This window comes from Carcharodon carcharias, chromosome 8 (assembly GCF_017639515.1).
Source record: "Carcharodon carcharias isolate sCarCar2 chromosome 8, sCarCar2.pri, whole genome shotgun sequence".
Classification (NCBI taxonomy): domain Eukaryota; kingdom Metazoa; phylum Chordata; class Chondrichthyes; order Lamniformes; family Lamnidae; genus Carcharodon; species Carcharodon carcharias.
The window spans coordinates 174,565,608-174,592,287 of record NC_054474.1 but is presented as its reverse complement, the minus strand read 5'-3'; the positions used below and the strand labels follow the sequence as shown (position 1 = coordinate 174,592,287).

Below are 26,680 nucleotides of genomic sequence, written 5' to 3'. Positions count from 1 at the left end.
AAGAGCAAAATAAAACATTCAGTAGCTACTTATTATAAAATATTACTGTTTTATTCTTTAAAAAATGAAAGGTGGAACCGAGAGCTTTGTAATGAATAACGAATTCCAGATGCCTGGTTTCAAAACTGTTTTACTGTACAAAACTTCTCCAGCATAAGCCTCAAATTCCCATTTATTCCTTATTGAAGTTTTTTTTCCTATATTATGCAGTTGATCCTCTTTTTGCACTTGGATCTGTAATAGATAAACTATCATAATGCCAAGTGTCCACCTGAATGCAAAAGGGTCCAACATAAATGGATGAATAATGATAAGCATCTTTGTTTAGAAGATCTATTAAGCTCTTTCCCATTTAGCCAAAAATACCTATATGTAAATCTCATGCAGTTTTGCAAAACTACAACAGCATAAATTCATTTAAAAAAAATTAAACTACATCTTAATTTAAAAATTAAACATCCCTGGCCTTTTTATACAGTTTCAATAGAATGTGTTGTGAACAATATACAGCGAGCCGAAATTGGGCACATCAAAGCTATCCTACAGGACAATGGCTACCCTAATCAGATCATTGGTTGCCGTATATCGTGCAAACTCATGAATGGACCTAAGGCTGCCAATTTCGATCCTGAAAAGTGCCCCGACTACCTCAAATTACCCTGGAAAAGTAAGGTGTCTCAAAATTTGACCAACCAGGTGAAGCTAGCCATTTCATGCTGCTACTGTGCAGTAGCAACAGGAGTGATAGTCTCCATTAACAGGATGCCGCCATCAAGCCACAAAGACATTTTGCCTACCACACAAATGAGTAATTTGGTATGTGAATTATGGGGCCAGTGTAGTGCTAGGTATGTAGGTCATACATCCCAACGACTGGTGAATTGTATCAACAACAAATCCCTTAGGCTGTTCGCAACAGGCAAAGTACTGACTACTCAACCAGCCTGTGCTTGCAAAACTCAGAACATGGAATGGATTCCACAATTGGACAACACTTACTGAACACGAGTGTGCTAAGTATTACACTAACAATTAATCAGTCAAGCTCGTAATGTGACTCATTTACACTTGCTAAAACCTACGTATATTCATATCCAGGGCCCTGACCTCTGCAAACAGAATATGTCCAAGCATTGTGCCTTTTCCAATTAAACAAAAGCATGGGGAGCAACTGTTCTCTCATGCATTTCTCGTGGCAACACCTCAACCAATTAGATTCCACTTACCAACCAATCAGCATCCTCTTCTCATGCAGTACAAATTGTTGCTCCTTTAGAAATTTGTTTTTTATCTGTCCTGATGAGTGTAAGACAAAAAGCATTGACAGCACTTTTCTTTCCAGCAATACTCAAGATTTGTACCACCAAGCGACAACTTAACTTACTTTAACTCTTTTTAAAAAAAAATAAGCATGTTGATCCCTCTGCAATGTTGTCTTCTGTCACAAATGGGCATAATGAGTAATGTATAAATGTACATTGAGCATGTGAATTTACCCACCTCAATAACTATAATGCTACAAAAAAGTAATTGAAGAATCAAGAAACTTTTAAATAGGTGACTTTCTTAAGCTTGTGTTTCAAATATTCTGCACAATTTATTGAAAAAAATTCATTGATACACTCAGGACATGACACTGGCTATCCATTCTAGTCTACAATGAAGACTTACCTTTGAATATTGAATTTATGCCTTAAAGATTTTTTATTTATAGTTTTCAGTCTCCTTGCAACTGTCCTATCTGGGCAGGCCACTTATTTCCAGACCTCGATTACACGTTAAGCAGCAGGAATTGTGAGAGCCCTATAGTAATTCCCCACATGAAAATTCACTTTTTTAAATTCAGTGTTGGCCCAGAAAATCATGCTTGAGATTGATGTTTTATGTTCTTGAACCCATTGCCTCCCCAATATGCAGTGCATTGAGCAGCTAATTGGTATTATCAATAATCATATTAACAATTGCTAATTTGTCCTTGCAGGGACAGATTGCGAGTGATTGATCTGTCTGGTCATACGAAACATTCTAATGGTGGCGATCAATTGCATATTGAACTGCAGCAGGTAAGGACATGATGATTGAGATCTTGAAATTCACAGAAACTGAACTGGACCAGCCATATAAATACTGTGGCTACAAGAGCAGGTCAGAGGCTGGGAACTCTGTGGAAAATAACTGACTACCTGACTCCCCAAAGCATCTACAAGGAATGTGGTGGAATATTCTCCACTTGCCTGGATGAGTGCAGCTCTAGCAACACTCAAAAAGCTCAAAACCATCCAGGACAAAACAGACCATTTGATTAGCACCCCTTCTACCACTTTCAACATTCACTCCCTCCACCACCGACGCAGTGGCAGCAGTGTGCATTATCTACAAGATGGACTGCAGCAACTCACCAAAGTTTCTTCGACAGTACCTTCCAAACTACGAACTCTACCAATCCATATCAATAATTTGGATGAAGAGACTGAATTTATAGTTGCTAAATTTGCTGATGACGCAAAGTTATGTAGAAAAGGAAGTTGTGAAGAGGTCATAAAGGGTCTGCAAAGGGATTTGCAGATAGGTTAAGTCAGTGGGGAAAATTTTTTATTTCAAAGATGCTGGAATACAAAGGGGAGGAAATTACCTTATAAAGCCATGATCCGATCCCATTTGAGGTACTACATTCTGTTCTAGATACCACACTTAAGAAGAATACAGTGGTCTTGGAAGAGGTACAATGCAAACTCACCAGTATGGTGCTGGGTCCAAAAGATGAAATTATGAGGATGAGTTGCATTAACCTGACTTGCATTCCCTTGCGTATAGAAGAACGAGGAGTGAACTAATTGAGCCTCTTAAAATGATAAAAGGATCTGAGAGAGAGTAGGTGTAGAGATTCTATTCCGTCAAGTGGTGGAAATACAAACATACGAATTAGAAGCCGGAGTAGGGCACTCAGCCTTATAGAGCCTGCTCCGCCATTCAGTAAGATCATGGATGATCTGATTGTGGTCTCAATGCCTCTATCCTGCCTATCCCCAATACCCTTTCACTCCCTTGTTAGTCAAGAATCTATCTGCCTCTGCCTTAAAAATATTCAATGATCCAGCCTCAAACACTCTCTGGAGAAGAGAGTTCCACAAACTTTCAATCCTCCGAAAAAATTCTCTTTATCCCTGTATTAATTGGGAGACCCCCTATGTTTAAACCGTCCCCTAGTTCTGTACTCTCCCACAAGGGGAAACATCCTTGCAACATCCACTCTTCGAAGCCCTCTCAGGATCTTATATATTTCTATAAGATCACCTCTCATTCTTCAAAACTCCAATGAATATAGGACCAACCTTTCCTCATCCCAGGAATCTGTTGAGTGAACCTCTGAACTGCTTCTACTGCAATAATATCCTTTCTTAAATGAGACCAAAGTTATAGACAGTACTCCAGATATAGTCTCACCATGGCCCTGTACAACTGTAGTAAAACATCCCTACTTTTATATTCCATTTTCCTTGCAATAAACAACATTTAATTTGTCTTCCTAATCACTTGCTGTACCTGCATACTAACTTTTCGCAATTCATGTACCAGGATATCCAGATCTGTCTCTACCTCAAGAGTTCTGCAACCTTGCTCCATTTAAATAATATGTTGCTTTTCTATTCTTCCTGCCAAAGTGGACAAGTTCACATTTTCCCATATTTGAGCTAATTGGGCCTCTTAAAATGATAAAAGGATTTGAGAGAGAGAGAGAGAGAGTAGGTATAGAGATCTATTCCATCAAGTGGGGGGAAATACAAACGTGAAATAAAGGCCTATTTCATTAACCTTTTTGGTTTGCTTTTGTTATCTTTTGGTGATTTTTATACATGAACCCACAGTTCGTATTTTCTCACCATTTAGAAAATGCTCTGATCATCTTTATTGGATTCAAAGTGCATGACCTCTTGGTTCCCTGTATTGAACTCCACTTACCACAGTTTTTTTAAGCTCATGCGATCTTTCTATGTTCCTTCATAACTTCATACTCCCATCTGCACTACTTATTGTGTCTTCCAGCTTTAGTCTCATTTACAGGCTTGGATGTAAAACTATTCTTCCAAATCATTAATAGGCTGTGTGAAAAGCTGAGACTACATATAGCTACACTTTTTTCTTTATATATTTTATAGATACCCCTTGCAAGTTTTTCTTCCTTATTCCTTTTACAGATCTTCATATTTCCTTTGTGTAACCCATTTCTTTTTACTGCTCTCCTAGTCTCCTTTTACATTGTGTAAGCTTCTTTCAGTTTTGCACTGTAGCTTATCTCATTTGTTGAACGAACTCCCTGTGACTAATCACTAACATAGTGAATGACAGTGTTATACAAGATACCTCAGAATTCCACAATATAATGGCATGTTTCATTGTGCTGATAGTCCAACTGCATGCCAGTACACAATGACGTTTTACTTTTTAAGTACAGAGTATGTTCTGTGAATGAGTATATTTTAACACTTTTTTTTCTCTTAGTTAATCTGTTGCTTCCACGCAGGCATTTTAATTTTTTCACAATCATAAACTTGATTGTTTGTCCACCAATAGAGAGAATTTTCAGAAGTTTCTGCAGATGCCAGGCCTGATCGGGATATAGAACTGGAGCTTTCTGCTTTGGATACTGATGCTGATCAAGATGAGGGATTAGAGGTATGGTGATGTACATTCTATATTTTTAAAAATGATCGTCACTTTGAGCTTTTTATGGGGTGTTTCGTAGTTGGCAGGTGGAAAGCACCAACTGGGATTTAAAGGATATTCTACAAAAGCCATGACCATTTGCTCTATTCTTTTTGAGAGTTACCTCCTCTTGTGAAACAGCCACATTGGGCAATCCTGATTCCTTTACTAAATATTATTTTGATTGCCTTGGAAAGGTTGGTATGCTGTTTACTGCATCTGTCCTTAATTCAAGTATTAAAAGTAATTTTACCTTGTTCCACAAGTTTGAAATACTGTACCTCTGCAACTAAATATTTTTTATCTTGACCAAATTTGATGGTTGTGACAATTGGAGGAGCACTTCATAAGAAAGTAATTTCTGTGCATATATATCATTATGTTAGGAAACCCAGGAACTTAACCTTAATTTTAAATCAAAGTTGGAGATTGGGAGTTCGGAGGCCAGGAACTCCAGATCCCATTGGGCCTCAGGCCTTTCACACACGTGCTGGCCGGAAAAGGGCTGCACATGTGCAGTTGGAGTCTTTTTTAACGTTCTTCAGCTGGGAACCAACCTGCACGCCTGTGCTGAAGTAAAGAAGTGAATGGCGTGAAAAGCAGGTCAAGTGACCTGGAATCTGACTGCCATTACCAAGGAAGATGTCCCAAGGAGCAGGACACTGGGAGAGGGACAGTGAGAGGTCCCAGAAAAAAGTCCCCAGCAGGGACAAAGACAGGGATCAAAGATGGATTCCACTGAGTCAAGATAAACGACAGGGACAGAAAAAAAAGGCTCCAAGTTAAGGGAAGAGCTGCGGCAAGCAGACTTGAAGCGAAGCAGGCTTGAGAGAAGCCCTGAAGATCAGAGGAGGCAGCGACGATCGGTGACTCCTTTCTGCGGGCCCTTTGGAGCAGTGATGTTCTACTTGGCACAGCCAAAGATCTGAAAGTGTGCTTGGAAGTTGAAGCTCAGGTGTACTTGGAGATCCAGGGAAAATGAATCTCAGAAGGAGAGATTAAAACCCTGGAGGTGGATTCTTGTTAAAGCTGTCCAAGTGGAAGCAATTTTGGAGAGAATTCCAAGGAGAGTTCTTCAAGTGTGGAGATTGGAAACACTTGTGAGAAAGACAATGTTTTAGTGAGACCAGTTGGCTCACAGTGTGATGAGCATCTGGGTGGGTTGTTGAGGAATTCACAAAATCTGCTTTGGTCACATCTGTTATTTACTTTGGAGTGTGGTGTGTCTAACCATAGTTTGCCAGTTGGTTCACATATACTGCATACTTATGCTAATATTAGAGCATAAGATATCTACAGTAAATTGTTTTATCTTTCTGAATTTGTATATGTCTATAAAGATATAGCTGGATTGAAGGAATAGTGAATATTTAAATCATTTTCTTGTGTTTGTATTGAGTTCTTTCCAATATTTTTCATCTGGTGTAATATAGTTAACTTCTCTTGTTTAATAAATGAATTTAACACTTTGTGTTAAAAGTTCATTAGCAGAATCCTGTGAATTTGTTCAGTGACTATCCTTCACGGTTTCTTAAAAAAATAAAAAGTTAGGACCATATCAAGCCAGGTTTCATTCTGGAACCTTGCTTGTCCAGTAGTAACATCATCTTGGATAGTAACAACTAATTATGTGGTTATATATTATAATGCACGTGTATCTAAAGTTTGCAACCATTCCAAAGTACAAAAAATGAAGGGCAGATGAACTATGTTGAATAGAATTCAGTGTTGTCCAAAACATGAGCCATTATGTGGCTAATTGAGAATCAAAAAGTGATTAATTGTATTTTGTATTCGTCAATTGAAAGTGAATAATCAATTGGGCAGATGATCTCAATACTAATGCATTCACTTTGTGAATATGTGTGCTTTAGTCATTTTTGTGCATTTGTTGGTAAAATGGTAATCAGCAAAGCAGAATTTGTCACTGTCTTTGATTGTTGTGTGTTCTGTACACCACTGGTTTTACTCTCTCCCCTGCCAGCAAGTTTGAAGGTGGGGTAAGGGGTTGTAAAATTCAGCAGGTAGCCTTCCCTCCACCTACCCTTGCCACACCACCCTCACCTGTCTGACATTTTGCAGGGGCAGAGGATTTGTCAGACAGCCTGTCTGCCATTGGGACGATTGAGATCCTTAACTGGCCAATTAATGGCCACCTGGTGGCCTCATTCCACCCACCCCCCCTGCCCATATCTTGCCCACGGCAGGGGGAGGCCCACGCTATGTGGGGTAGCCCGGCAGTTTTAGCTGTGTGGGCTGGTGTCAGGCAAGTCGGGGAGGGGGATCCCTCTTTCCAGGGTCGCACGGACCAATGGAGGCAACCCCTCAGGTCATTTTTACCTGTCCCCTCCCCCTCCCTCCCCCCAATCCCAATTGCTGGGATCTGCCAGCTTGGCCCAGTTGATACCCCAGACTTACCTTTGAGTCAGGGCTCCTTTTTGTCAGAACTGCCTGTCTTCCTGGCAGTGGCCACCACTCCACCTAGTGCTGCTGGGACTACGGATCTGCTGGCCATCCAATTGGCCGGCATCTTTGAGGCAGGACTTCCTCCCAGGATGGGGGTGTAAGTCTCGGTTTAAAGTAATTAACGCTGCTTCCAGCGTTAAATTGATGCAGGGATTGGACAGGCATCATGGTGCCCTGTAGAGTCCAGCCCCATATTATCATGGTCAGCTCGACCAGTCGGAACAAACTCTCCAGAACAGCAGAACAATGCAAGTCCCGCCATTGAAGAGCAGCTCTAATAGGGCATGTCATGGTAAAGAACAAGCAGCATTCAAAGGCTATCTGGATGGAGAGCATTTCTTGTGCATGTCAACACTTAACATTAATCACTGAATTCAAAGTACTGCTCACAAGTTCTGGACAAAAAGCTAGAAGCTACATTAAGATATGCTGAAAGGGAAAGGTTGCAATGTTTTGCACTGAATGGTGCTGGATATTTGTTAAGTAAATATACATGTGATGTCCATTTACCTGTATGTGTGTAAAGAGTTTTGACTAAAATTATGCATGTGCTAAAAGTATTGCATAGACATGCCATACCTGTGGCTAGTCAACGATATCTATTGGGACAACATGGTTATAGTTATTGTAACGTGTTATGGCTCAATTATTATTCAATGTCTTGCACAGGAATACAGGCATAAAACCTAATCAGCTTCAATGCACTATCTGAGAAACAATTATAATTTTTGTTTCAAAAAAGTTAACCTAGGAATCTAATACTGTATATGTTGTGCATATCTCCCATGGCATGTGATACCAAGTGCTATGCTATGCAAATGAAATGGGATTCTGAAATGTTGAATAGCCTTAATTCAAAGACTGAAGAAGACCACTTCTGTAAGGAACAGTCTTCTCAAAAACAAAACTCCTCCTGATCTGCTGAGTTTTTGCAGCATTTTCTGTTTTGGTTTCAGATTTCCAGCATCCGCAGTATTTTGCTTTTAATTTTAATTCTCTCTTTGCATATATCTTCCATATGTTAAACCATGAAATTTAATGTTTTGAATAGGATCATCCATTATCCTTGGTATTTCAATTCTGGTTGTATCAATCTATTATTAACCAGCTCCTCTTTTTGAGAGAACAAGGAAATCATGTAGCCTTGAACCTTGCACAAGCTTCACCAGTGATTTTAATTTACATTCAAAGCACTTGATTTACTTATTCCTCCAATGTGTCGCATCACATGATGAAACAGCAGCTCTGGAAATCTTTCGACAAACTAAGAATTCATGAACTGTTACAGGTTAACAGACCCAGTTTTGGAGAATGAGCAAGGAATCGAGGGTATAGGAATAAACTGCTCAGCTGCATCACTGAGTTGATCTGAATCCAGTAGTGCCTGATGCATGACTTTATAGGAGTCAGCCACTTTGGTTCATATATGACCAATGGAAGTTGTTTGGGACTTTTTATTTATCTTACTTATATTCACCTTGTGTCAGGTGAGAGAAGAACCCTCCATATAAGTGAGATAAGCTTGATGCAGTAGAGGAGCTAATTGGTAGAAACTATCAAGACCTCCAGCTTTCAGAGTTTACAGGAAGTCCTGCAACATGTTCTGTAAGATTGCAAGGCTAAGTGAAGGAGATTGGAGCAAAATATTCATCTTTTGCGCAGCCAAATTATCTGGAACATGTTCTAATATCTGTATGTTAGATCATTTTATATATACAACATCTTAAGTTATAAAAACAAAAAACTGCGGATGCTGGAAATACAAAACAAAAACAGAATTACCTGGAAAAACTCAGCAAGTCTGGCAGCATCGGCGGAGAAGAAAAGAGTTGATGTTTCGAGTCCTCATGACCCTTCGACAGAACTAGGCGAATCCCAGGAAGGGGTGAAATGTAAGCTGGTTTAAGGTGGTGGGGGGGGTGGGGTTGGGTGGGGAGAGAGAAGTGGAGGGGGGTCTTAAGTTATATTGGATAGAAGATAGACCAAGTTTAAAACAACATTTTTTTGTTCACACAGGATGTCCTGGATCAGCATTTGGGTATTAGCTCCCAAGGTGATCTGCCCAGTGACATAATGTCTGAAAATGGACATCATCATAAGCACCAAGGTCAAGAGCAGGAAGAGCAGGGTCGCAGGATTGCTGAACAAATTGCTATCACGTAAGAATCATAAAGTTGTATGGCTAAAGAAATCATGATTTTGATTTTCCTTAAATGTATTTTGACATTTGAATTTGTAAATCTTGTTATGGAAATGAAATTGAAGGGAAAATCTGCAGACAGTTTAGCAAGAGCAATGGGGTTGCACAGTTTGATTATTTAGGGTGAGATAGTGGTGTAGTGGTAATGTCACTGGATGAGTAATCCAGAAACCCAGGTTAATGATCTGGGGATGTGGGTTCAAATCCCACCACAGCGGCTGGTGGAATTTAAATTCAATCACTAAATCTGGAACGTAAAGCTAGTCTCAATAATAGCGACCATGAAACTATAATTGATTATCGTAAAAACCCATCTGGTTCACTAATATCCTTTAGGGAAGGAAACCTGCCATCTTTTACCTGGTTTGCCTGACATGTGACTTCAGATCCACAGCAATGTGGTTGCCTTTTAACTGCCTTGCGGTTAGGGTTGGGCAACAAATGTTGGTCTTGCCATTGATGCCCACATCCCATGAAAGAGTAAGGAAAATAAAATCTCAGGATAGGCTAAAATAAAGGTAATGCATGTAATCAGAATAGTGTGTTTTTGCAATGTACTCAGGACTCCTAAATTGTTGTGAAGTTGTCTGACTTTTATTCCATTTCGTTTAAGAAAATGAATATCTGATGTAACGGGCAGAAAACAATTATGAAATAGTGACCCACAAGATAGGTGCTTTTAATGTCAAAATAGAAAAGCATAATGAAGGGTTAAAGCTAAGGATGTTGGACAGGAAAAGTGCAATGTTTAGTGAGCAGAAGCGTAAAATCTTAAAATGAGAGAGTCTGGCAAAAAAGGAGGAGGCATATCAGAGTTATATGAGCAAATTGACTTAAAACAAACCTAAATTGGAGGATTTTGGTAAAATTAAAGTTATCTATACTGAAAATCATGAATAGAAAATTATATTGCAGAGGATTTGAAGGAAATTAGAAAAGCTGAAAAGAAATAAGAAAAAAGGTTGGCAGCTAACTTAGGCTGTTTAAGTATATGAAAAGTAAGAATAGTTAACAAGCACAGAACTGTTAAGGATGAAAGAGGGAGTCTAATTATGAATAATTAAATATGGCAAAAGTATTAAATATTTTGTGTCCATTTTTACAAATGACGGAAGTGAGAATGTCAGTAAACAACCAGTTGAGGTTATGGAATAATTTTAAGGATAATAGTAGGACAAGGAATGGCTCTGAAAAGATTAGGACTATTCAACATGTGAGCATGAGCTCTACCACCGAGCCAAGGCTGATACCAAACGCTGAATTGAACAAATTTTTAATGATTTATCTGGCTGTCTGCAGAAAATCACTTCAGAGTTCAGTGTTTGTTACATTTAAATCCTACCTGTAAAAGTTCTATGTAATCTTTGCTTTATGGGTTCAATGCCTACAGGAGTTTGCTTATCAAAAAGGGTTTATATTAATATGCCCATAAATGGCAGCCTCTGGCAGGTGTCATTGCTTTGAGGAGAGACTAGTACAGCTGTGACACTTCTAACTGGAAAAGATTCAACAGCAGAATCAATACAGGATGTAGCAGTGCGTAACTCCACTTTAGCATAGTTCTGTTCTTGGTTAGAAAGTCTGATGTCTGGGCAAGCTGTATTCATGTTTTTCCTATCCCATCTCTTCAGAAGACATTTATGATTCTTCTGATCATAATTATGGCAGGGCAGTTGATTTAATGGGAACTGTAAATAATTCATAGAAAATCATTTGGACAATATTTTTGACATAATGCAGATATGTCTTTCTGCTGCAGAGCACGTGAATTATGTACTGTTAATATGTACGTTAAAATAGTTTGACTGAAGTACAGTGCCATCAACTGGTCAGACAGTGTTTTACACTGGTGGCCCTTCATAAGTGTACTCCCAATCTTGGTTGGGGCATTTGTGGAAAGTAATGTATAGAGACACACTTCTATGGAGGAATATGAAACGTGCAGGTTGAACAGCTTGAATCCACTTTCCAGTACCCAGTTTATAGATCAGCATTAGCAAAGGCCCAGTTATAGGTCACTTGTTCAACAGTTGTCAAATGGGCCCCCAGTATAGAGAGATGTCAAATCAGGGAATTTGAAAAAAAAAACATACAGGGTCAAATAACTTAATGAAATACATTGAAAACCAATTTGACTGTCTTAACTAACTATTTCATGCATTCCCTTTTCTGACAGAGAGGAACAGAAGATGATACCTGTAACTTCTGGCTTTAACCAGCCCACCACAGCCTCAGTTGGCTTTGTCACCTGCCCGACTGTGACTGCTTCCTTCAGCATCAATAGTTTGGCCCTGAAAACATCTGCAGTCAAGTTATCAGAAGATAAGAAAGACATGAAACCTGCAACCAATGGCGAGGCTCTAGTCAATGGGAGCTGAAGTGTTTTGTGCTTATACCAACATCCAAAAGCAATTAATTTTGCTTTCTATATTATATAATATAATATATATAACACATGAATTTGTATATATGTGTGTGTATATTATATTATGTATTTTTTTAAAGAACAATATGAGGGCATCAAATTCCTGTGGACTTTTTTGATACTACAAAAGCCCTCCTGCATTAACCATTTTGACAAATAAAATTAACTTTAGTCGGATAACTATTTCAAATTCCAGTGAATGTTGGAATTTGGACATCATTCTACTTAATGCTTTAAAGCAGCCTTTTATGAGTCTGTTGTGAGCCAGTGCAGTAACTTAGCCATTCTTATTCACAATGGCTAATGTAGAACGTAAACAACTCAGTTGTTGACCAGCAGAGCCTTGCAGCAAAACATCTGGTGAAAGCTAACTATGACTTTACCTCCTCTTCTGTTTCTTTTATATATTTTTGTGTACAATTCACACAAAATTGTAAGAAGATAATGGCTTGGAAAACTGTATTTTCGAGCTGTTATGGTAAGATTTAGTTTCATGGCATTGTTGCACTTTTATAGGAAACTTGTTTTGTTAATTGGTGGAAGGAGCATACTTTTCACTATTTTAAAAAATGCATAATTAGAGTTACAAAATACAGTTTCCAACAGCTTCTATAGGTTATGATAGCATTGAAAAATTGAGAAATATCCCTATTTAAATCTTTTTAAACAATACAAAACAAATATTAAATGGGGTAGAATCACTGAAACATTTCCATACTGCCACTTATTATCTGCCAAGCTGTGCCTCAAAAAGATGAAAGTATCCTGCAAGATTAACTACTGGTTACTGTGGCATAAAAACAGGAAATTCTGGAAATAATCGCAGGTCAGGCAGCATCATTGGCGAGAGAAACCGAGTTAACCCGAAAGATCAATACTTGAAATGTTAATTCTATTTTTCTCTCCACAAGTGCTGCTTGCCCCAGTTAGTATTTCCAGAATTTTCAATTTCAGATTTCCAGCATTCACAGATGTATTTTGCTTTTTGTTAATATGGCAATATGCTTTCACTTTTGTTCCAGTAATCAAAGATTAAGCACCAACTGCATAAAATCAATTCATCTGTGTTCATTTAGAAGGATTTATGTCAGTTTGGTATTCCTACGATAGAAATTTAATTTGCTACATCCTGGTATTGCTGGATGTGTGGCATCAGGGAACTTGACATCACTACCTACATTACTGTACTTGAACAGGTAGTAATCAGCATAGTGATCATATACAGAATAGTAAGAAAGGAATGCACTGCCTTCTGCCCCAAAAACACACCAAAGACAAATTGCAAATAGTTCAATTTTAAACACTTACTTCAAAAAAACTTTGTCTTTAACTTTCCTTATGTTCTTGTAAAGATTTTCATTAGAGTTTAACAACAAAAGTACCCAAGATATTGAAGTATTCTCTAATGACAATAGACTTCTTATTTGTCAATGCTAAATTACGCTAACGTGCTTTTCTAATTGGTTTATATAAAGTGCTGCCAAATTTTTGATGTTGATCATAGTTGTGTTTAAAATACTTGGGTATTTGAGATGTTTCTCATCTTTTTAGAAAGAGAAAGCCTCCTTCTTTTCGCTGCCGTTACATTTGCTGTATGTAAAGTACAGAGTGAAAACTGTATTTTGGAACTCCTGCATTGTGTGGTGTTTGCACTGAATGATAAGCCAGTTCTACTGGTCTCTTTTCTATCTTCTCTAGTCTAAGAATTTCTAATGGCTTCTCTGTATTTCCTTCATAATGGATGAACATTATATGTTGCAGTAAAAGCCCAAAAGTACTGTAATAAATTTATGAGCAATCCAAAGTCACATTTCACAGTTCAATTTAAAACAACCATCTTCAATTTGTTCAAACTTAAAGGTAAATGCCAAGAATATCAGTAGTTTTATTTGAATAAAATACTATTGCTAATAATCATGGTAATGCATTTTAGTTAATCCAAGGCATAATTGAAGTTTGCCATTGCACGTATGTTCAGTGGATTCTGGGAGACTGGTAGATTTATTATGTATTAGCTGGGCATTGACAGTTAAAGTATTTAAAATTTGTTTACAAAAATATGCGGTTGTGATACTTAAGTTGTGGATATTATGTTTGTTTTGACTATGTATAACTTTTCTTTTCACAATTTTACGCATCTGAGAAATTGAGGGGAAAGCTTTCTGGTTCCTCTTCATTTTCTAAATGAACTAATTGTAAATGAAATTTCTTAGCCCTTTGAGGATTAAATAAATGGCTTTGTTTACATAGCTAAGATCAGCGGTCAGAGGAGCAGTAACAGCATCTGTTTATAAAATCTGATTAAAAGTTTAAGTGTCTTAGCTTTCATTATTTGATACAATCCTGTTGATTCCCTAGCCTATGTTCACCTTGTTAATTTTATAATGTGTTATCGATCAAACCATTGCAAATTAAATAATAGAACTGTGTATTAGTAATTCCCTTTTTTGAAACAAGTCACTGTTGCATGCACGTAATTTCTGTTATGTAGGTATGCCATTTGCTATTAGCCTAGATTTAACAGCACCCTGCAGTCTCTATCTTTACTGTCCTACTGTTTTGATTTTGCATTTTTATGTTTTGATGACTTCTGTGAAGTTGATTGTTCTGAAAATCGTACTGGGATATTTTAAACCAAGCACGACTTTCACCAGGTAGCTGCAAAGGAGGTGTTCTGCTGGTAAACAACTTCTGCAAGATCATGTTATTGGTCGTCTGAGTTGTTAAAGTGATACACAATACCACAACAAAGTGTCAGAATTTTTAAAACAGTTTTGTGCACTTCCCTGAGGGTTGAACATTTTTTTCCTGGAGGATATTTGCACAGAGTGATGAGACAGTTTGCTGCTTGATGTTTATGATTGCATTAGGCAGTATCATGAAATCTCTTCCTATTTATAATAGGATTTATATAGGTTTTTGTAATGAAGGAGTGATATTGTACATTTAAATTTTTGTGGGCCTCCTACTCAGTATCATATACCGAAGCTTATAGTTACTGGGATCTATGCACCTATTGTAGTCTGAAGTTATCAGTCTTTGTGTGTTTACATGGTCTTTAGTCCATATCTTTGAACTTGTACACATTAAATTTTGTTTTTAAAATCTGGATACTGGCATGACAGCCAATACTAAGCAATCTAAAGCTAAACTGACTGAAGACCATTTTACGAGCTCTTCTATTGCAGTAATTTAATTTTCAACCAAAGCTGCTCTTAACAATATAGGTTCAGAGTAAACCAAAACATGCACCAAAGCTTTAGGCGGGTGGTGTTAGTCATTAAAATAAGTAGCATAGGAACAATATTTAATGTAAATTTTATGTAAAAGTACATAATGTTTTCAAGTGAAATGTGCTGTAGTTCCCATCTAAAATTTACATTTTTAGTTCAGCTGTCCAGTTGCATTAATAAACTGGAAGACCTTAGGAGTCTCCATAATTCAAATATTCAGTAATCACCAGAGTTGCACATAGCACTGATTATTGCTTATGAATGTGTTAATTATAAATGGCAGTTGTCCTATTGCTATAACAGCCTAATTGAGCTCATCTATCTATTTTTCATGAATCATAACATTTAACTCAGTGTCCAGTGCTTTCTTGCTGGCAACACAACAAGCAGGCATAGGTATTGGAAAAATGAGTCAAGCTCATAATCACTTACAGACTCTAAAGTACAGGAACAGGGGTTGTTGAAATTTGTTTTGTTATCCTTGCATGAGGCATATTGGCATAAATGGCCAAGCTTTGGATCAAAAACGTCAGACTGGACTATAGAATACTTCAAAGTAAATTGCACATCGGGTCCTCCTGCAGTACTCATTATTTGCCACCGTGGGGTCTCAGTGAATTGTATATAGTTGCTTTCTCCCTCTAGTGGTAGAAAATGGTCCTGTTGAATCAATTTGCAGACCCCAAGAGGTCCCATCAACTATTCAACTGTTTTTCAGAAGTAACTCACACCACCAGCAGACCCCCCCTCCCCCAACCCCTAAAGAAAAATGAAAATGCCTACTTTTAGAGATTACTTATTCATGCTTCAACCCAGGAAAGTAAGCATTTAACTTCTAAGTATATTAATTTTAAGGACTTGAATATGACCAAGATATTTCGGGAGCCCAGGAGTATCTGCATAACCCTCCGAAAATAGATTGCAGCCCTCGGGGAAATGACTGCCCTCTGCTACAAAACTACAAATAAACATCTTCAGTGCTTTCTGAGGGTGAATATATATTACATAAATTAATCTTGTGTATGTACCTTTTTATTTTAAAATTGCATTCTTTAAAAAAAAACTTGGTTGTGCTCTGTTGGAGGGGGATTGGGGAAACTGGTTGCTTTTTTTTTTACAACTGATGCACGTTAACTATGGTAACGTATCATAATTTTTGAGAATCAACCAACATTTTTTTTAAGCTATTTAAATGGAATCCACTCCTGTGCAGTTTACCCTGCTGCATGGGCCCAACATGCATTACTTCAGAATTTAATCACCTGCACATATCCCATAAACCCATCCAATGAAGGCCTCAGTTAATCAAAGGCATGGAAATGCATGCAGTTCCTTAGCTGGGCAAGAAAAAAAGTACATTATACTGTAGTTGTGATACAACACAAACGTGGTTCTTATTTGTACTACACATGCCCACTGTACAGCCACTTGAAGCATTGTGGTTAGCTTGCAGCGTTTGCTGTCTGCATTTATGCTGTTTTGCATATTCTTTTCCCTGGAAGTTAAGAAAAATGTTTTCTTGCTGCAAAACTAAAATCTTTAGAAAAATTGCTTAGCTGGAAAAGTTGGGAAAAGAGGCCTGTTTTGTCAATTGTACAACAGATTGTGGAGCTCAAGTGTGAATATTTTACGTCTGTATTAGACATTTTCTTTGCAAATCTATTGTTCGATTGAAATGTAAATGAAATTAAAGATGGTACACATCCGTCATGTATAAAGGAGGCACCATCAATAAGATGGATTTAATGGTCATTTTTACTACACCTACTTGGCTTATATTTAAAATGTATAATTTTTTTTAAAAAGTGCTCTGTTAATTAAATAGGGAATAAATTCTATTCCATTTGTTAATTTCAATTTGACTTCCAAATTGTTGGTAATCTGTTACCTTTTGTTTTAGGAGTAGGATGAAATATGAATGCTAGGCCATTTAGGTCTGTAATGGATTAGTTTTGTGATACTGAATAGCAAAGGTTGAATTCTCTGTGTACAAAACCTTGTTTGCTGTAGCACTGAATTGAGCTAATAGCTTGGGCTGTACACTAGAATAGAGTATCATGAATTTCGGTGTTTGAAAGATGATTGGGACAGTTTGCAGTACTTGAAATGTATTTGCATGCATAACAATAAAGTTATTTGTCAATTAAGTTTATCCTCATTGCTGATCCTTCCTATAGGGACGCAAGCACTTTGTGAAAAGAGCTTTAGCAATTTAACTTCGTTAGCAGATGGTATATTTGTAAATGTATTTGGAATATATGGACATTATTCAAGACATTAGACAATGGTCAATGAATCTTCAGGAGTCCAATTCATTAAAAAAAAACCTTTTCTAAATGTAAACTTACCTAGTTTTGTCATTTAATGTTGAGGATTCCTTTTAAAATAATAAGTCGCAGCAGCCATTATAGATGACCATCTGGTGACTTGATATCCTGAGTAACTATATAATGGCTATGTAGAATAGTAAGGCAGTAACAATTCAATGATTCAGGAGTCACAATAGTTAAGTTATTTATACATGTTTCTTGAACCATCTTGTTGCTTTTAATTTATTTCTAATTTGTATATTTTTATTTGTAAACGGTAATTCCAAACCATGATGTATCCATATGTAAGTTTGTAATACATTTTAATGGGTTACGGGTTACTTTACTGGGAAATCTTTAAATTATGGATGCCTTGGAGACTGTTATCGGGTTAGTTTTTTTTACACAGCTGTCCTTATTTTCAAAATGGTTATATGTACAGTATAAAGAAAAAAAAACCCAGAATATTTCATTCTTTTACCGAGCATTTGTACTGGCAGAGAAACAATCCCAGGAGAGGGCAGTTTCTCAGCTACTCTGATTGCTGGGTAAAAAGTTTCCTTTTCCATGAAGGACATTTTTGCAATCCCCATTGCCACCCTGCAATGATGTATGTCCTCTGTTTCAGTTATAAAAGAACTTGGTGCACCAAAGGCTGTTCAGTCCATAATTTGGCTGTAGTTCGAGTGTCTCTTGTATATTTTGCCACGCAAGTTATTTGGATCTCACAAAGTGTCACATTTTTGTGTCTGTTTATGTGGGTTGCACGGTATGTGGATAAATTCATGGATATGATTACGAAGGATTTTTTCACATTTTAAATCACTCTAATAAAGGATGAAGATATACCTGCTACTCAAGTTAGATGCTGACCGATGATAAACAGGCACAATTTTAATCAATAGGTTAGCACCACGTAACTTGACAACCCACCTAGGAGATCAAAACTGGATCGTGGTGGAAGAAATTAATAGGAAAGCAGAGTGATGGAAATACCAATGAGAAAAAAGTGTACTTGAAATAAGTGACAATTCAATAGTGTGCGCAATTGACAATGATTTTAATATCAAGCAGATCTGTCGTAATGTTGCTGTGGTCAGTCAGAGATGTTTTGTAACAATAGAAATATTGAAAGTTATAATTTGCTCCTCAATGCCCTGTTATTTTTATTGAAGTGTGATCTTAAAAGAAGTTTAAGCACAGTAGGAAGAGCAATGTAAATGCTAATGAGTTAATTTTTAGCTTTTAAATCTGAGTTTTCTGTTGCAGTCTGGATATTCTGTATAATGTTTTTGTAATCTTATGACTGTCACTTTATTGATGGGGTTATGGGTCTTGAGAGAAAGGAACAGGATGGATGTTCCAATATTACTGGACTGTAATTACATGTGTTTGTGAAGAAATTGGAATTGGGCAACCTTTCCACATGTACATAAAACAAATTTACATTTTTTGATTGGATCCAATTATCAAATATAATGTACAGGAATGAAACATTAGAGATTTTCATAATGCAGTTGAATGCTAGGATTGGAGGGACAAGCTTTGAGGTAGTCTTTCTTGGCCTTAGGTTTCTAAGTCATGACATTTTCATTTTGGTTCATTAGACAAAGTATAATTGTTTTTGGCATTCATATTTTAGACCAACGAGCCCATTTAATAAGTTATTCACTCCAAAGAAAGCCCCTCCTAGATTACCTCTATTATTAGGCCCTCTCTGAATGTATATTAAATTCATTTTAATTTTTTCCCTAATCCGACATTAGCTTGTGGTGCACGCCTGTAAACAGCTATGTTTCCACTCAAATGTCAGTCATTTAATTTATTAATCTCATCAATTTAATGCTGTCCGGTTCATCTTGCAACATATGTAAAACGATGGGAAAATTTCAGTTCTTTATGAATATACCTCCATTAAACAATCTACCATATTATGTTATATCTAGTATTTATGTGCCAGATTGACTTAGTTGTTTTTCTTTTATTTTTATTTTTTTAACTGCTGTACATACCTGTTTTATTAATTTTATTATGGTAATGTTATAGTATAAGGTATCAGTTGGAGGCCACGAACATCCTTTACCATAATAATGCACCTCAATAAGATTCTGAGGGGACTTGACAGGGTGAATGTGGAAAGGATGTTTCCTTTTGTGGGAGAATCTAGAACTAAGGGTCACTGTTTAAAAATAAGGGGTCGCCCATTTAAGACAGATAAAGAGAAATTTTTTCTTTGAGGTTCGCGAGTCTTTGGAAATCTCTTCCTCAAAAGACAGTGGAGGCAGAATCTTTGAATATTTTATATAGATTCTTGATAAGCAAAGGGGTGAAAGGTTACCGGGGGTAGGCAGGAATGTGAAGTTGAGGTTAAAATCAGATCAGCCATGATCTTATTGAATGGCGGAGCAGGCTTGAAGGGCCAAGCAGCCTACTACTCCTCCTAATTTGTATGTTCATATGTAACCAATAACTTAAAATCCTTACATTGTCCTGCTTTTTGATTGCAAGCATTTCTGTCTGGCTCCAAGGCAAGAAGTTGGCAATGTGAAATATGACATTCATGTTCTCGTTATCAGTTATGTAATAATAGTTACTTTAAGGGTGGATATATAAGCAATTATTTTTCTTTGAAATATTTTGATAATGGAGTCAGCCATGTTTTCCCTGTATTTTATTTACCTTGAACGCAAAGGCATTTTTTCTATATTAAAATTTTTAGGTATCTATTCCCTGCAACGAAGTATAGATAAAACAACTTGACTCTGCTTGAAATTATCCTGGTACTCTATCTACTTTATCTATTCAAACTCTGGTTGCCATATTGAAATTGTATATCATGTTGATAAGCTTCAAGAATTGTACTTCTCTTTGAAACATGTACAGATGGAGAGTTACTGAGAAGCCTGCTAGCTGATGACGAACTCAGCCAATTCAGGTTTCTGGAAAGGACTGAGATTCCCAATAAACCTACATACCTAAGAATTATGTTGAATGCAATTCTTCCATGCTTATGTAACTGTGGTTTGTGATATTGTGCAGCACATATCCTCTTGTACATTGCAGTTTGGGACTGCTTATGAAAAATCATAAAGCAGGAGATAACATGTAAGTCAAATCAAACCTATGTACAAGAATGAAGGGATAAGTATTTGATATTTTTTTAAAACATGTTTTAGCCAATATCCTCAAAGCTGCTGTGACTCTCAGATTCACAGTTGTACTCTATTTCTAATTTGTTATTTGCATTGAGGACGTACTTCAGTTTTCCATCACAATAAATGAAGTCTGACTCTATGTTCTCCGCACAATTACAAATTAGAAATATAAATTAATTGATTCATGTATTCTAAAGTTTAATCGATCTCTTGTAGTATTGCTGTTGGACATAAATATTCTGCTGTCTATTTGAAATTATTTAACATTTTTTTATCCCTTTATCCTTTTTTTTCCTATCCAAAATTTTACAAACTCACCTGTAATCAGCTTTCAATTCTCAGTTTACATCTAGTCAATGTAGTTACCTTCCTTGATATTTTCTCGTAGTATTTTAAAATGCTGCCAGCATTCTTCATTGTTAGTTCTGGAGCATAATTTCTGATAATTGCTCAACACAACATTGGTTTACATATGATTATAATACAGCAATGTCACTGAAGCAAGTGTTTAAAAATATTGCACATTGTAAATACTGAGAAATGCAATTTGTATACAATATTTGTAGGCCATTTACCTACTGCTGTAAGATTGTATGTTGCCTTCTGAAGAGATCTAGAGGTTTGTACAGTTGAACAATAACTTCATTAATAACACTTAGCTATATGTATATATAACACAGACAACTATATACATATTTACAGGATACAGTCCTGACTAGGTGCTATCTCCATGCTGACTTCTACCAGACTCACCACTACACTATTATTCCCATGTGACTCTCTACATCATAATGTGAACGGTACTGTTTCCCCAGTCCCACATTAACCCTTACAGTCCCAAATACCCTAATGCTACATCCTCCCCCAGGTCTTTATCCAGATGTATTTACAATATTATGTACATGCTACCCCTTCTTACCCCCCAAATCCCTGACTTTACAGATTCGGATGGTCTGGGGGTTTTACAACTCTTCCAGATCTTGTTCTTTTCAAGTTTGGAGGAGTGGTAGTCTCAACTGTTTTGGGCTGATTTTGTTGATCAGGAGTTGAAGTTGTAGTATATGTTATTGCAATTATGATGCTTTATGAGGGCTTTAGATTTCTGGAGCATTGGGACTGTTTCTGGGGGCAGTTGAACCTGTACAAGGAGGACGGGTTGCACCTGAACCGGAATGGGACCAACACCCTTGCGGGGAGGTTTGCTAGTTCTGTTGGGGAGGGCTTAAACTAACTTGGCAAGGGAATGGGATCCTGAGAGGAGGTTCAGCAGAGGGAGATGCACAGCCAAAGAAGAGAGAGCAAGGGAGTCTGGAAGGCATAGAAATTATAGGCCAGTTAAGGCACAAGAGAGCTTGGCAAGGTTGGATGATATTTTAATGCAAGATGTCTGACGAATAAGGCAGATGAGTTGAGGGCACAAATTAACGCATAGAAGTATGATCTCATTGCAGGGGAAACATTTTATCAACATGTACTAACAGATATATTAAAAGCTTCAGAGACATGGTTGAGAGAGGGGCAGGATTGGCAGCTCAATATTCCAGGATACAGGGTCTTCAGGTGAGATAGGGAAGGAGGTAAAAGAGGAGGGAGTATTGCAATATTGATCAAGGAATCAATTACAGCAGTAAGGAGGGATGACACCTTAGAAGGCTCCTCAAATGAAACCATATGGATAGAACTTAAACACAAAAAAGGAACAATCACATTGCTGGAAGTGTACTATAAGCCCCCAAACAGTCAGAAATAGAAGAGCAGATATGTAGGCAAATTTCAGAGAAGCGTAAAAATAATAGGGTAGCAACGGTGCGTGAGTTCAACTTCCCCAACATTAACTGGGTTAGTCATAGTGTGATAGATTTAGAGGGAGTGGAATTCTTAAAATGCATCCAGGAGAGCTTGTTAAGCCAGCATGTAGAAGGTCCTACAAGAGAGGGGGCAGTCCTGGACTTAATTTTAGGGAATGAACCTGGGCAAGAGGTATCAGTGGGGAATCATTTTGCAGATAATGATCATAACTCTGTTAGATTCAAGGTTGTTATGGAAAAGAACAAAGATGGGCCAGAAATCAGAGTTCTAAATTGGGGGAAGGCCGATTTTAATAAGATCAGATGTGATTTGACCAGAGTCGACTGGGAGCAGCTACTTTTAGGTAAATCTGCGTCAGAGCAGTTGGACTCATTCAAGAAGGGAAATAGCGAGAGTACAGGGCCAACATATTCCTGTAAAGACAAAGGGTGAGACCAACAAATGCAGGGAATCCTGGATGATGAGGGATTTGCAGGATTGGATAAATAGAAAAAGGGAGGCTTATGGCAGATACCGAGGGCTCAAAACTGCGGCAGCCCGAGAGGAGTATAGAATGTGTAGGGGGGATCTTAAAAAGGAAATTAGGAGAGCAAAAACGGGACATGATAAAACATTGGCAGGTAAAATAAAGGAAAATCCAAAGTTACTTTATAAGTGCATTAAGAGTAAGAGGATAACTAGGGAAAGAGTAGGGCCCATTAAGCACCGTAGTGGTAATTTGTGTGTGGAGTCGGAAGACGTAGGTAGGGTTCTAAATGAATACGTGTCGGTGTTCACAAGTGAGAGGGACAACATGGGCATGGAAATCAGGCAGAAGGACTGTGATATAATTAAAGAAATTAGCATAGAAAAGGAGGAAGTTCTAAGTGGGCTGGCAGGCTTAAATATAGATAAATCTCCAGGCCCAGGTAAGAGGTATCCTAGGCTGCTGAGTGAGACAAGGGAGGAGATAGCAGGGGCGCTGGCAATAATTTTCAATACCTCTCTGGCCACAGGAGAGGTGCCAGAGGACAGGAGGACAGCCAATGTTGTACCGTTATTCAAGAAGGGAGGCAGGGATAAACCAGGGAACTGCAAGCCAGTCAGTCTAACCTCAGTGGTGAGGAAACCATTGGAAGTAATTCTGAGGGACAGAATTAATCTACGCTTGGTGAGGTAGGGATTAATCAAGGACAGTCAGCATGGTTTTGTTAAGGGGAGGTCATGTCTGACCAATTTGACTGAATTTTTTGAAGAGGTGACCAAGTCTGTAGATGAGGGCAATGCATTTGATGTAGTCTACTTGGACTTCAGCAAGGCTTTTGATAAGGTCCCACATGGGAGATTGATAACAAAGGTAAGAGCCCATGGGATCCAGGCAATTTGACAAATTGGATCCAGAATTGGCTGAGTGGCAGGAAGCAGAGGGTGATGGTCGAGGGATGTTTTTGTGACTGGATGGCTGTGTCCAGTGGGGTTCCACAGGGATTGGTGTTGGGTTCCTTGCTGTTTGTGGTATATATAAACGATTTAGACTTGAATGTAGGAGGGTTGATCAGTAAGTTCGTGGATCACGAAAATTGGTGGGGTGGTAAATAGTGAGGAGGATAGCCTTAGATTACAAGAGGATATAGACAGGCTGGTCAGATGGGCTGGTCAGTGGCAAATGGAATTTAATCCAGATAAGTGTGAGGTGATGCACTTGGGCAGGACAAACAAGGCACAGGAATACACGATGAAGTACCGAAGATCAGAGGGACCTTGGTGTGCATGTCCACCGGTCTCTTAAGGTAAGGGGACAGATAGATGGGATACTTGTCTATATTAGCCGAGGTGTATTGGATACTTGCCTTTATTAGCCAAGGCATAGAATATAAGAGCAGGGTGGTTATGCTGGAACTGTATAAAATGCTGTTTAGGCCACAGCTAGAGTATTGTGTGCAGTTCTGGAATCCACATCATAGGAAGGATGTGATTGCACTAGAGAAAATGCAGAGGAGATTTACCAGGAAGTTGCCTGTGCTGGAGAGTTTTAGTTATGAAAAGAGATTGGATAGACTGGAGTTATTTTCCCTGGAGCAGAGGAGATTGAGTGGGGGTATGATTGAGGTGTATAAAATTGTGAGGGGCATAAATGGGGTAGACAGGAAGGAAGTTTTCCCCTTGGTGGAGGGATCAATAACCAGGCGGCATAGATTTAAGGTAAGGAGCAGGAGGTTTAGAGGTAATATGAGGAAGATTTTTTTTCACCCAGAGGGTGGTGGGAATCTGGAACTCACTGCCTGAAAGGGTGGTAGAAGCAGAAACCCTCATAACATTTAAGAAGTATTTGGATGTGCACTTGCGATGCACTAGGCTACAGGCCTAGTGCTGGAAAATGGAATTAGAATAGTTAGGTACTTGTTTGACTGGCACAGACTCGATGGGCTGAAGGGCCTTTTTCTGTGCTGTGGACTCTATGACTCTAATTATTTGGATTTCTTCACCTGGTTTGCTCAAATGCATGATAGGAGGTTCACCATGAGGGTGTTCCGTCTGATTGTGCCTTCTGGGTTTTGGTTGAAGTAAGTTCATCATTGATCTTCATCCCTCAGGATAATGCCAACTTCTCTGCCAAGGTCCCTGATCCAATCCTTGCCACCTCTGTTTAAACTGGGCAGGTTTCTAGTACAGTACGTCCTATTGTAAGTAGAAGCTTGCCGCTTGTCTATAAGACTATTCTCAGTCCTGAACTTTCTACTATCCCTAACTGCCAACCCTAGGATTAATTTCTTTGGCAGCATAGGAATTTCAGTGTAAAATTTTCTGCCCATCAGCAGCTCCGATGGGGCTGATCCAGAAGTCAAAAACGCTGTTGGAAAATTGTCATTTTTCCTCAAAAGAGTTTTAATAGTTTGGACCCCCCTTTCTGCCTCACCATTAGATTGTAGGTACCTTGGGGAGCTGACAGAATGAGTGAGTGGCATATTCATTAGCGAATTCGGGACCATTGTCAGACACTACCTGGTCCAGGATGCTATGGATCGCAAAGATTTCATTCAGTGGCCTAATGACCAACTCCGTGGTCCTTGTGTGTCCACGATTCACTGAGAGAAATAATCAATGATATGATAGGACTTGCTGTTGTATAGGAGTAGACCCATTCCCAAATGTTTCGAAGGTCTGGTGGGGAACTGTGTGGGAATAAGTGGTCCCTCTGGGCTGGTTTGTGCAGCGTGTACACCTGGCAATTTAAAATCATTTCAGTTGCTCCGTATTTTGTGATGCCCAAGTGGCCTTGGTGGATTTGTTGTAGAATCTCCAGCCGGAGTGAGACAGGAATGACCATCATACGCTAGCAGGTCAATTACAGTGGTGATTCTGTTGTTTGAAGTAAATTTTCATAACATTGCCCCCTGGATGCTGCCGTACTGATGGATGCAGACACACTCTTCATCTCACATCCGCGCCTGGTGCATTTGTTGAAGCTCTTTGGATCTTGCCAGCAGTTGTGAACTGGGAATGTGATTCGAGCTCCTTAACCAGATTGACATTTGTGTGTTGCAGCGTGGCCGACTGTGACCCCGAGTTGTTTGATGCTTCCCCTGGACATACACTGTCTCGCATCCAAAGCACGTGAGATTCAAGTGGAATCTCTGAATTCTGGGGGGGCATCCTGGCGATTTCTTTCTTATCCAACAGTGAGACCAATGGAAAAACAGAATTACCTGGAAAAACTCAGCAGGTCCGGCAGCATCGGCGGAGAAGAAAAGAGTTGACGTTTCGAGTCCTCATGACCCTTCGACAGAACTTGAGTTCGAGTCCAGGAAAGAGCTGAAATATAAGCTGGTTTAAGGTGTGTGTGTGGGGGGCGGAGAGATAGAGAGACAGAGAGGTGGAGGGGGTTGGTGTGGTTGTAGCGACAAACAAGCAGTGATAGAAGCAGATCATCAAAAGATGTCAACAACAATACTACAATAGAACACATAGGTGTTAAAGTTAAAGTTGGTGATATTATCTAAACGAATGTGCTAATTAAGAATGGATGGTAGGGCACTCAAGGTATAGCTCTAGTGGGTTTTTTTTTTTTTTTTTTATTTTATATAATGGAAATAGGTGGGAAAAGGAAAATCTTTATAATTTATTGGGAAAAAAAAAAAAGAAGGGGGAAACAGAAAGGGGGTGGGGATGGGGGAGGGGACTCACGACCTAAAGTTGTTGAATTCAATATTCAGTCCGGAAGGCTGTAAAGTCCCTAGTCGGAAGATGAGGTGTTGTTCCTCCAGTTTGCGTTGGGCTTCACTGGAACAATGCAGCAAGCCAAGGACAGACATGTGGGCAAGAGAGCAGGGTGGAGTGTTAAAATGGCAAGCGACAGGGAGGTTTGGGTCATTCTTGCGGACAGACCGCAGGTGTTCTGC

The 26,680-nt window shown here is 38.5% G+C and overlaps 1 protein-coding gene across 8 annotated transcripts in view; it reads left to right on the top strand.

Moving 5' to 3' along the window:
* The window catches only part of rc3h2 (ring finger and CCCH-type domains 2), a 122,553-nt gene extending 105,378 nt beyond the window's left edge, over nt 1-17,175 (top strand). For all 8 annotated transcript variants that reach the window (XM_041193041.1, XM_041193042.1, XM_041193044.1 and 5 more), the window contains 4 exons: nt 1,982-2,063; nt 4,573-4,674; nt 9,187-9,329; nt 11,547-17,175. In XM_041193041.1, the coding sequence (XP_041048975.1) occupies nt 1,982-2,063; nt 4,573-4,674; nt 9,187-9,329; nt 11,547-11,748 (529 nt within the window). In that variant the 3' untranslated portion in view covers nt 11,749-17,175. The remainder of the gene's footprint in view (nt 1-1,981; nt 2,064-4,572; nt 4,675-9,186; nt 9,330-11,546) is intronic.
* The last annotated feature ends 9,505 nt before the right edge of the window (nt 17,176-26,680 follow it).